This window comes from Manis javanica, chromosome 11 (genome assembly GCF_040802235.1).
Source record: "Manis javanica isolate MJ-LG chromosome 11, MJ_LKY, whole genome shotgun sequence".
Lineage (NCBI taxonomy): Eukaryota > Metazoa > Chordata > Mammalia > Pholidota > Manidae > Manis > Manis javanica.
This window is the reverse complement of record NC_133166.1, coordinates 100,724,593-100,737,203: the sequence shown is the minus strand read 5'-3', so window position 1 is coordinate 100,737,203 and position 12,611 is coordinate 100,724,593. Positions and strand designations below refer to the sequence as shown.

General features: G+C 40.9%; 1 protein-coding gene across 2 annotated transcripts in view; it reads left to right on the top strand.

The window, feature by feature from the left end:
- The window catches only part of CR1 (complement C3b/C4b receptor 1 (Knops blood group)), a 130,022-nt gene that overhangs the window by 29,507 nt on the left and 87,904 nt on the right, over positions 1 to 12,611 (top strand). For both annotated transcript variants that reach the window (XM_073216999.1, XM_073216998.1), the window contains exons 9-15: positions 1,111 to 1,329; positions 3,985 to 4,164; positions 4,920 to 5,019; positions 8,044 to 8,129; positions 9,862 to 10,260; positions 11,641 to 11,817; positions 11,901 to 12,003. In XM_073216999.1, the coding sequence (XP_073073100.1) occupies positions 1,111 to 1,329; positions 3,985 to 4,164; positions 4,920 to 5,019; positions 8,044 to 8,129; positions 9,862 to 10,260; positions 11,641 to 11,817; positions 11,901 to 12,003 (1,264 nt within the window). The remainder of the gene's footprint in view (positions 1 to 1,110; positions 1,330 to 3,984; positions 4,165 to 4,919; positions 5,020 to 8,043; positions 8,130 to 9,861; positions 10,261 to 11,640; positions 11,818 to 11,900; positions 12,004 to 12,611) is intronic.

Sequence of the window (12,611 nt, the reverse complement as noted above, 5' to 3'; positions counted from 1 at the left end):
GCAGTAAGCTGATTAAAAAATGACTCTCCTGTATGCAGCATCACTACTGATTTCTCCCAGTCTCCCCATTTGTGTTTTCTGCAAAAGAAGACATGACTTTGCTTCATCTCTTGATCCTAAAGACTGGAAAGTACATGTTTTTTAAACAGTCCAATTTTGCTAAAATGTTTGTGTTGCTAGAAATCTACTCAGACACCATATGATGCTTTCTATAGTAAAACTTCCTAGGAGCAAAGCATATATAAATCTCTGCTACCCAGGAAACCCAGTGTTCATTGAAGCAACATGACAAATAGCCATCCATCCCACTGGCATGCATCAGAGCTCAGTCACTCAACTGTTTCTCTTATTTTTCATGACTCTTACTGGTTGAAGTAGTTTCTTCCAAATCCCAAGCCTAATTAGAAATGCCAGTGAGAAGTGAAGAGGGGACTGTTTTAAACAGACAAGCATATGCCAGTAAGATGTAATAATTTGAGGCCTAAAAAATGTAAAGAAAAAATAAATAAGCAGATCCACATATTTTAAAAAACAAGGAGATCTAAATCATTCAGCATTTTTACAATGACCCGTATATGTTTCAATTCACTGTGATGGCACTACTACCACAACCAAGACTGATGGTCACTATTGGGAAGCTGTGAAGGAAAGGCTTCATCTTTAACTAAGGTGACCATTACGCCTGGAATTCATTGTAGAAATAATGTCCGAGAGTGTCAACTCCTTGGAGGGCTGAGACCTAATCTCTGCTCTTCACCACTACATCCCCAGTGCCCAGATGAGTGGCTGGTACAGAGTAAGTGCTCAATGAATACATGTTGAGTAAATGAATGAGTTACCCTCCAAAGGGTTATTTTTCTTCTCTAAAAGTTTAGGTCTTATTTAAAGGTGTAAAGCTTCTATTTTCCAGAAAACGTAACAATCTGGAAGATTCAAGATAGGCAAATTTCTTTTGTACTTTTTCAATTTGAAAAAAATGAGGTTAAGACCTCTTCATTTAGTCCCTCCCGTCCAAGGTCTGATGGATAGTGATTTTAAGGTAGCAGCCACCATAGCAGCCTATGACTGTAGAATACCTCCAGTGAGGCAGAGCTCTTATCTTCTTTGCAGAAATCTTGTGTCCAAATCCTCCAGCTATCCTCAATGGGAGACACACAGGAAAACCTCGGGAAGTCTTCCCTTTTGGAAAAGAAGTAACTTACTCATGTGACCCCCACCCATACAGAGGGATGACCTTTTCCCTCACTGGGGAGAGCACCCTCCGCTGTACAAGCGACGGTCAAGGGACTGGGATTTGGAGCGGCCCCGCCCCTCGCTGTGGACTTCCGGGTTAGTGCACCCTACCCCACATTCCAGAATATCTAAACCAGACCCTCTATATTTCTGTGATTACAATGTGGAGCTTATTTGTGCACATGACACAATTAAATGCCACATCAGTAATAAATGGTTTTAAACTATGTAAACAAGTCAGACTCTGATGGCATTCGCTGCTGCAGGGCTGGTGAAGAGAGAGGGAGGTGGTGGGTGGTGGTTCTAATTCTGATTAGAATTAGAAGGAAAATGTTTTGAGAGCATTGGAATTGAAAGCAAATACCTATGAACCTTAACTAGTTTTAGTTATACTATCCTCACAGGTCTTGGAGGGAAGCACAGGCCAGCAGAGTACAAAGCCAGGCAAAATCGCTTTTAATTACCTATTTGGCCTGAGACCCCTGTACATTCTCTATGAAAACTGGGCTGCCTTATAGATGTTATTGAACCAAACCTGGGTCCTCTTGCCCAATGCACAGCAAGCCAAACACTGATGTTAGGATGTAGTGTAAGAAATTAGGCATTTATTACAAGGTGCCAAGCAAGGAGAACAGGTAGCTAATGCTCAGGAATCCAAACTCCCCATTGGCTTATATGCAAGGTTTTTAAAGGCAAAATTAGGAATTGCAGGGTGTGTGCTCAGCTTGTGCACATTCTTCTGACTGGTCAGTGGTGAGGTGACAGGGCATTGCTTGAGGAGTCTTAGCTGTCAGTTTTCTGGCTCCACCCTGAGGTCTATGGGCTTGTGGCACATGGTCAGTGTTGGGAAGTTGTGAAGGAAAAGCTTCATCTTTAACTGAGGTGACTAATCCACCTGGAATACATTGTAGCAATAATGTCTAAGCAGGGGGCCCATCTGGTGAGGGAGGGGTCTAAGTTCCTGCCACATCTCAAGGATGTATGTGTCAAGAATTTATCTATTGCCTTGAGGGGGAACTCAGCGCCCTGTGTTTGTTTAACTTGCTTAACCTTGGTTGCAAACTTCCATGTCCTCTCATCTCTAACCACCCAGTCTAATTCCCACATGACTGAGGGACTGGGACTTCTCTTTGTTAATGAGAAGTCTGAGGGGCTTCACCAAGGGGTGAGTACCCGCTCAGTTTTATAGACAAACCACAAAGATTCCTTTAGGCAATTTGGGCTAAGTTCTGAATTAAAATAAGGCTTTCTTGCTCCTTAGCCCCACACTAATTTTAGCTGTCGGTCTCTCCCCATTTTGGTGGAAAGAAAAAGGCAAGGAACATGACCTCAAGGGACAAATGCAACATAAAGAGAGTGTGTATTTCTAAGATGGGGAGAAGGCTTCCTAAGACATCCACCCCCCAGGGCACCCACCCTCAGGAAGTGAGGAGGGGCAGGAGAAAGTAAATTGTAGAAGGGACTCTAGTCCTGGCATAACGTGAGGACTTCTGGGAACTCTGAGAGAAAAGAGCAATCTGAGAAGACCAAGGGCCAGTCACTCAGAAGTCACCCTACTTCTCCAACACTACAGCTTCTACTTGGGGTGCACCTAGGAGCCTGCTTACAACTACAGAGACCTAGTCCAGACTGACTGCATCAACAGCCAGAGCCAATCTCCCCCTAGGTTCCATGAGTTTTGTTCATCAGAATGCTATCCTGAGAGAGCTGGCCTAGTTTTATCAGCTAGATTTTTAGACTGAAGACCAGCCAGACCTCTTTATGTGTGATTTTAGTATATGGTAGGTTTTAGACATAATAGGGACTCCTTGAGCATTTAAGCTCTAAGATAAAATGGTAACAGGCAATATAGATAGATCCGTATCCTGTGAAGAAACCTTGAAAATAAACCAACTGTTTATATTGAGAAAAAGTATTTAATTACACTAAGGAGATGAGAAATTGGTTCGCAAATCTGCATGCAGAGAATTCTCTGGGTGCAAAATTGGCCCTAGGATAACTTTTACTATTTGGATATAATTGGAAGGAAGGTGGAAGAGAGCTGAAACAGAAGCTAAAGGAGAAGGTATTGTCAAAACCAAGTGGAGATGATTCTGATTTTTCCATGCATATATGCTTTTTTGATTTCATATCATCTGCATGCAAAATGAGGTTTTACTTCTTGAAGCTTACAGCTAATACGCCATAGGGGCGTGGAGCTAAAGCTAGCCTTTGATTCAACATACATTTCAAACTATGTTTTCTTATATAAGGACGGTAGTTTTTATAAGTTTGTTTTTATTTTAAAAAGAAGCTATTTGTTTCCTTCTTGTGTGGAAATGGCTGGTTAGTCATCGGGCCTAGCAAGTTGGTGGCTGTGTCCCAGTGCCACCAGTATCTTGAGTTCTTCATTCATGCTTATGAGCCCTCCATTGGGGTTTTGATGTGCTGAAGTACAAGGAGACCAGAGAGGAAAGGCGGAACCTGGGCTGGAGCACTCTTTATGGTGCCCTAAAAATGTGAAACACTGAATTTGAGCTGTCTTTTACAGTATATTATATGAGCTAACTGACCAGATAGTGGAATAGCCTTCCGAATAGTCTACTTTCTATGGACATGTGCCAAGGGAACTTTTGCTCTGAAGGTTACAAGGAGATTATCTTTCAATACCTTAAAGTCTTTCTTGTTCTGGCATCAGCTCTAACCAGAGAGAAAGAAGAAGGGCATTGGGCATCTTTTTGTTAAGTCTGATGTTGATTTCTTGGTCTCTAGGTTACTGTAATGCCCCAGATCCTTTTCAGTACGCTAAGTTGAAAATCCAGACCAACGAAACTGTGTTTCCCTTTGGGACATCTTTAAATTATGAATGCAACCCTGAGTACTACAGGAAGTCTTTCTCTATTACATGTCTGGAAAACCAGATGTGGTCAAGAGCCAAACATGTCTGTAAACGTGAGTAAACCCTACACTGAAGCTTTCCTATGTTTGTTGAAGTATCTGTAGGATCTTATTTAATATGTTCAAATTTTAGAGATGAAAACCTTTGTCAAGAGTGTTTGGATAGGTGGACATACGAGTTTGTCTTGTAGGTCATCCCTAATTTATTGGTTCAAATATTTATTTCATGAGAATGTTTCAAGCACTATTTGCAGGAAAAAGTCATTCCCAATGAGAAAGTAAATAATGAATGACCCCATACTAGCAAAAAAAAAATTGTAAGGAGATATAAACTATTTGAATATCCAGGTGGGAAGAGAAATTATATACTGCTAGGATATAAGGCCATAAATAACCTTTATATTTTGAAAAGAGATTTGAGGTGGAGATAGTACAAATCTAGAGGGGAGGTTTTTTTTTTCACTGAAGTAGAGTTGATGCACAATATTGGTTTCAAGTATACAACGCAGTGGTTCACAGTTACACACATTAAATCCTCACCCCCACTAGTGCAGTTACTATCTGTCAACATAAAAGATGCTACAGAGCCATTGGCTGTATTGTCATGGTGCACTTCATTAGAGGGGAGGTCATTTGACAGTGGTGCACATAGGTGGCGGATCCCGAGGCAGTATGTTGAGGCTTCTCAAAACGGCAAAATCTGTGGAACCATCAGAGGTGCATATGCTACCGTCAAGTTGGGACCTTACGTACTAACAGAAGTTCAAATTACTGTTCCTGGCTCCAAAATTCTATTTCTTTTTCTGCAGGTAAATCATGTAGGACTCCTCCAGATCCTGTGAACGGTGTGGTGCACATAGGCACAAACACGGAGTTCATATCCAGAATCAATTATTCTTGTAATATAGGGTGAGTTGGCAGCCAACATTCTTTGCTCCAGAGCTCCAGAACAGTAGTACTACCTTCTAGCAACCCCTCAAAAGGAGAACCAGGCTATAATATCTGCTCTTAAAAAGCTGGAACACAGGTGTTTAACTCCTGATTGAAATGAACAAAGGTATGATAAGGGGGTGGGGGCATGGGGTACGTGATCTGCACCCTTGCTGGAAACCAGGATAGTGCGTACAAGATAAATGAGGTATTCACCAGGTAGAAAGGCAGAAATTGGGGGCAGGGCATCCTCAAACCATGCCAACAGCCCTCACTCAGAGAAGACATCACTGGAAGAAAGAGAAGTCCTCTAGGAATTGTGTGAGAAAGCAAAACTGAAAGATGACCACACTATCAGTTTGCAAAGTTGCCATAACAAAGTACCTCAAACTGGGTGGCCTAGAATAACAGATTTTATGTCCTCACAGTTCTGGAGGCTAGAAGTCCAAAATCAAGGTGTCAGCAGGACATGGTCCCTCAGAGCCTCTGAGGGAGGATCTCTCCTGGCCTCTTCCAGCTTCTGGGAGCCTCGGGCCTTCCTTGGCATGGGGCAGCATCGCTCCAGTTTCTCCTCTGATTCTCACGGCCATCCTCCCTCCATGTCTGTGTCTTCACACGACATTCTCCTCTCTGAGTGGGTCCAAGTCCAAAGTGCTCTTTTTTTTTTAATAGGGACACCAATCATATTGGGTTGGGGTCCACCCTAATGACCTCATCTTAACTTATTATACCTGCAAAGGCCCTGTGTCCAAACAAGGGTACATTCATGGGGGTTGTGGGCTAGAAGTTCAACATACGTGTTCAGGGAACACTATTCAACCCGTAGCAGAAACCCCCTGTGTAGAATGTGAGACACACAGGGCAGTGGCTCTGCCCTTGGTGCTGACCCTTGCTCAGCATGTAATGAAGTCTCAGCCTCCATCTCAGTGTGAGCGGCTCAGTCAGTGAGGCACTGCAGGCTAAATGTGGGCTGCCGTGATGAACACTGCAAAGAAATATGGTTTCCGGCAGATTTGCCACCCTAGGCCTTACAGGCCATTGTACCTACAAGCTGACAAAGTGAAATTAGAATCTAAACACTCACCTCTTTCTCTATTTTTTAGTACAATCTATAAATTCTCTGACTGTTCCCTCTTCATCTTGCATTATGGAATAAGGGTGACACTCCTTATAGTATAAAAAGGAAGAAAACCATTGAGCTTATGATAAGTTACAGGAAGTTAATGTAAAAGAGACCAATCTGAGAAATTCAAAAAGGAATTTCTCTTACAAACATCGTTACTTCCAAGAAATCAGCAGCAAATGTTGAAAAACCTCCTGTTCATATTTTTAATTCAGTGCACACTGCTTCTGTGAAACAAACTAGGGTATCAGGAATGTTTGCACATGAATGAGAAGCGCAATTGTCAAACTAGCAAAAGAATGCAAAAACATGCAGAATATTGTAGAAGATTAAAGCAGAGAGAGGAACAATTAATCAAATTCTCCCAGAATTCAGTGGAAAAGGATAAAGAAAAAGAGAAAAGAGAAGATATGTGTAAGAAAGTACTAGGATTCAAAATACATGTAACAAAAAATTCCAGAAGGGGAAACAATAAGCCCATACCTAGCCATCATGATAGAAACTTCTGTATTTCATGGATAAAGAAAGTCTTCAGTAATGCAGAAAGAAAATTAATAAACTATAATACCTACAAAAAAGTAATTTATACTGACATCACATTGATTCTTATCTAACTAAATTGCTTCTAACGCTTCTCAAGCTAATATTCACATCTAGAAGCTCTAGATATGCATTAAAGGATAAGCAACGAAATTACAAAATTACCCCACTTATGTATACTTTCTGGGAAAAGAAAAAAGGTAAATTCAGGCAATAGATTAGTAATTGTTTTTAAGGAAAATGATAAAGTACAAAAGAAGTATTAGGTAAGAAAATGGTAAACACAAAACAGAAGTTTTAAAAAACATGGTCAAATATTTCCTACAATTATGAAACTGAATACAATGACAGAACTAACTGTTAAAAAGTGAAATTTTGCAATGTAATCCTAATTACTAACAATCTCTAAAATCATAACATATGTTCATAAAACTAGAAAATGGGGGAATGCAAGACAATATAGTCTGGACTTATATAGGGGATGGATAGACTGTACTTATTTTGATACTCAAATGGAGAAAATAGGTTTAACTATGTGTGTGGTGTATTATGTGTATGTATGTACACACACACACTACACATGCACAGAATGAAATTTGTAATGGAGCAAAAATTGGACATTTAACTTCCAAATTACTAGAGCAATGAAGAGAGGTTCACCTACTTGTTTCATTTAGCAAAAGAAAGGGAAGAAAAAGCAATACAAAGAAAAAGCATCTGACTCTTCTGCCAGAAACAAGCCCCTCATGTTTGGGGCAGATCTGCTTTATTTATTGCTGAATCCTCATCACTGGACATTATGAAAGAGGTGGTCTAAATAGTGATGACCAAGATGAAGCATACCACTTAGTTCACTAAATTTGAACGGCTGTAATCTCCCTGTTGCAAGGTGAAGCCTTCTAAAAAGGGTCAAAAGTATCAAAGCTTGTATTCACTGGCAGTGTGCCTAAACTGCAGTGACATGGCCATATTAATTATATATGTGTATCAGAAAAATGCAAATGAATTAAAACATGACAATGATAATATGAAGGAAAAAAACAGAAGTTAAGAAGAAAATGATTCAAACAGGTCTACAAAAGGATTGCTTTATTTGGGTACCTGGTACAATCCATAATGACGCTAGGAAATTAAAAGCAGAGGAGCCAGGGGGAATTAGGAAATACCCTTTCAATAGTGAGATGATCGGGAAATAGAAATAAGAAAAAGCTCAATAAAATAGATGGAGTTTAGGCTAATCCTTAGACTTCTCCCAGGTTGTAATCTTTCAGATTACATCATGCTGCGAGAAAATTGATGGAATGTGTACAGCATAATTATTTTTCATTTCTTGCCCTTAGGTATCGACTCCTGGGAAGCTCGTCTGCTAAGTGTATCGTCTCAGGCAATACTGTCATGTGGGAGACAGAGCCGCCCATTTGTGAACGTGCGTTGAAATCTCTTTCCCCATTTATCCCAGAGTTAATCCTAGAGTTCACCCCCTGGAATTGCAAAGAATAAATCTCATCTCTCTTGGCAGTGGTATCCTTCTGCTGTTTGAAGAAAGCCGCCGTATCCTTGAAAGTGCTCACAGTTTTCTAAGCTTCTAGTTCTTCCTGGTGTTTCTTTATCTGGGGGTATAAATTATTTTAAGCAATAGTCTTGAGCTCATTTAAAACAGCTCCCAACTCCCTCTTTGGTTGGATGAACACTTCCCAGTTTGAAGATCATTCTCTTTAGTGAAGTAAACAAATACAAATTTAACGAAAACATTCCTGCTTTCCCCTCTGCCAGCTCTTTATATCAGGCCATGTATTTAATCAGGAGCTCTCCCTTCCCTCTTATTCTTGGTCTGAACAGTGACCTGCCGTCTTTTCTATGAGTTGTTTGGAGTATGAGCTTCCTACACTTGGGGGCACATAGAGGAATGAGCAACTGCAAATTAACAAAGAATATCAGTCTGTATAACCCTGAGTTTGGTAGTAATAAGAAAAAATCAATACTCTCAAACCCAGCTGGTGGTAGGATAAGTGAGAATAAACTTTCTAACAGGCCGGTATATAATATGCATCAAAAATCTTAACTGTATCCAAGCATACAATCCAGGATTTCTGCAGATCATTATCTGTTCTTTAAAAAAACAGTCACCATGGGTTTTTGCAAGGATTGCTGTAGAGATGTTATCTCCATTATTGTTTATAGTAGTGGAAAAATCAAAATAATTTAAATGCTGAGCATATTCCAAACAATATTTTGGAAATAATGTACTGAAAGAAATAAGGCATTTGTTCTGTAAAAATGCCTTTAAAAATAAAACCTTAAAATATGCCAGAATGCATTAGACAAGAAAGATAACTCTTCCAAATGGAATTGGATAGTATATCTTTATACTGGAATATTATTCAATCAACAAACCTATTTTAGAAAAAATGTGTGTGAGCGCATTAAAGATTCCACATTAATCAGTTAACAGTTGTTTTAGGTAATGCACTGAAAAATGATTTTTATTTACATTTTGTGAACTTTCTACAATAAATATGCAGGTTCTTAAATATTTTCTTAAAAATAAAAGTAAGTACTTACCTTAAGGTATACCTGTCAAAAATGTTAGTTACCTGTTTCTTGAATATTGAAGTTTAAATTTGTGTATAAAATGATCTTTTTAGGAGTGTCTATGGTCCATTTCTTCTATATTTTACCTTTTCTTGAGTCAATATTGGCAAAATGTCTTTATCCCTAATACCTTCATTTTCAAAAGTGTTAACATAGCAGTCTAAATCTTTTATTTCTCTGATAAGGATATGCTACTGAATGCTCTACCATACTAATAACTGATAGGATACAGCCGTGTACCTTCCAGAGAGACAGAACTGAATGGACACCAGTGAAACAACATATAATCTTACTTAAAATGAAAAGCATGTGAACTATAATAATGCCAAGGCACAGTTATTGAAATATTGTTAATTGAGAAGAGCAGATGCCACAATATTGTGGCTAACTAACCTGCAATTGTATAAAAACATGCCTGTACATTAACAAAGATTAGATGAAAGTAGCAGTTTTGTGAATATTGACATTTTGGTAACTGGGATTTTTTTAAAGCTAGTTACCAAAATTCATGATTGAGTATAACTAGAAAATTGAGGTTTTGTTGAACATGTTTTCCCTTTTCCCAGGTATTCCTTGTGGGCCACCCCCAGCCATCGCCAATGGAGATTTCGTTAGCACTGACAGAGAATATTTTCATTATGGAATGCTGGTGACCTATCACTGCAAACGTGGCAAGAGAGGACAAAAGCTGTTTGACCTCGTGGGCGAGCCATCAATATACTGCACCAGCAAGGACGGTCACGTCGGCGTCTGGAGCAGGCCTCCCCCTCAGTGCATCATACCTAACACATGCGCGCCTCCAGACGTTGAGCATGGAATAAGGGTATCTGAGAACAGAAGCTTCTTTTCCTTAAATGAAGTCGTGACATTTCGGTGTCAGCCCGGCTTTGTCCTGCAAGGACCATCCAGGGTGCGATGTCAGGCCCAGAACACATGGGGGCCGGAGTTGCCGAGGTGCTCCAGGGGTGAGTCTGACTGAGGCTTTGCAGGGACCGACACATGACATGAGTTGTAGGAGGGTCAGGAGCTTAGGGCTTGTTCTGGGGGGAAAGATGGGTGGTGAGCAGTATGAGTAAATTTGGGGGGACAAAGCTTGAATAACCACGGAAAAAGACATTTGGGACTCGCTTTGAGCAGCGCTCAGGGCAAAGTGCCAGCTGCACTCTCTCTCAAGTTACATGAAGAACGTTGTGCAGTTCTTGCTGCGCTCTGTAATAGGCGCCTTATATGCATTTTCTTATCTACTCTTTCCCATACTCCTTTACAATCATGCTGTTCTTACACCCCTGTGACAGTGAAGTTAGCTTCATCTTTCAGAGGTTTAATAAATTATCCAAATCACATACACTTCGTCACGTACCCAGGAACAGAATGCAGGTGTTTTATACCCCAGAGCCTGAATGCTGTTGCCCCACCATCAACATCTGCTGCAGAAAGACAGAAACTAGCTCATGAAGACCAGTGGCACAGCCTCGGAATGACAGAGGGCCTCAGAGCTTGTCTAGTCTGGTCCACCTCCTACATTTTAACATTAGGATTCTGAAGTTGAAAATGAAAGGAACTTGCTCAAAGCCAAAGAGATTTTTTTATTCATCTGTAATTAGACATAGATTAGTTTGAACTGGAAATGAATTTTGATGTCCTGAGCACATATCAAAAGGGCTGTGAATGGAGGCGGCCAGATCTTGAGTTCAGTCTTTTCTAAGCAAGGTGCCTTCTCCTTGCAAGGACTCACTTCCTGGGAGGACTTTGTTCTCCATGGCTTGGCTTGGCTTCTGATGCCGCAATAGCTGGCTTAGCAGTGGGACAGAGCGGGAGCTTATAGTCACTCCACCCGTATCAGCCTTGTGCTGCCACTGACAAAGATAGATACATTTGGAAATTCCTATACTTGATCATAGAAGGGTAATAAAAGAGAAGAGGAGAAATCTGCTCAGTCAATGTTGGCTCAGGCGACTGTCTCATCACCTGAAAGATGAAGCTGTATACTGGGTTGCCTCCCCAGCAAATGTGGGGGTGGAGAAGCCCAGAACACTAATAACCCTATACTGGATAGCCAGCTCTGGAAGCCGGGCCCCTGGGCCTGCTGGGCCTATGAATGTATTTCTACCTTGTGCTGTGAGGGCTTGGGTTGCAGTTCCCTGTCTCTAACTGTGAGGCTTTGGCTGCATCCGTTCTCCATTCTTAGCTTTCGCATCAGTAAAATGAGGGGGTTGGAGTATCATTTGACATCCTTGGTTATACCTGAATCCCTTTAATTATGAGTCTCTAATTCCTTGGGAGGGTTAGACTCTAGCAAAAGATGTTTCCTTAAACCTGACAGGTATTTGCTGCTCTTTCCCCAGCATGTCGGCCCCCTCCAGAAATCCTGCACGGTAAGCACACCCCAAGCAACTTGGATGACTTTCCCCCCGGGCAGGAAGTGCTGTACAGCTGTGAGCCAGGCTATGAGCTCAGAGGGGCTGCTGCTCTGCGCTGTACGCCCCAGGGAGACTGGAGCCCCGCAGCCCCCCAGTGTGCAGGTACCTACGTTCTCATCTGACTTACTGATCAATCTCTTTGTCCCTCACATGGCAATCTTACTCCTGATTTTATTTCTTCCTAGTGAAATCATGTCCTGACTTCCTGGAGCAACTCCCCAACGGCCGTGTGCTCTCTCCACTTACTCTCCAGCTTGGGGCCCAAGTGTCCTTCGTTTGTGATGAGGGGTGAGTGTGCCTTGGCAGGGAGACCAGGGACGCCGTGCTCGATGCTGCTATGCTGACACCCCGGGCACTGGGGATTTATCCAAACAAGAGGGCTGCCTAACAGAAGAGAAGTACTGAATGAGACTAATATCAGAAGCAATGATTGAGAAATATGGTTAGAGCCACCTGGAACTGTGAACAGATGTTTAAAAAGGAAGAGCGGTAAATATACTCAAAAGCAGAAATCTAACAGTGGAAATATAACAACAGATCTTGCATATTTAGGCTGATCATCACATATAAGAAAAAATAGTGATGTATAAACATGAACAGAGAAATATTTCAGAGGTTGTTTTTAAATGTTTGATATATGAAAGAAAGTTAAATATGTAAGTATCATGCAAGGATTGTTTCAGGAAACTTTTAAACAAATCAATAGTGGAATCTGGAATAAGTAGAAGTATTTTGAGTCCAATTACATATCATCTAATTAGTATTAGGCTTTGTTGAAGGGGCATGAAGACCAATGTTCTTGTTTCAAATGATGTCATTAACTCTTTATGTGACTCTAAATGATCTTAGTACTACAGTCAACACCACTGGCAGGTAAAAAGCACGGACAGCAGAGC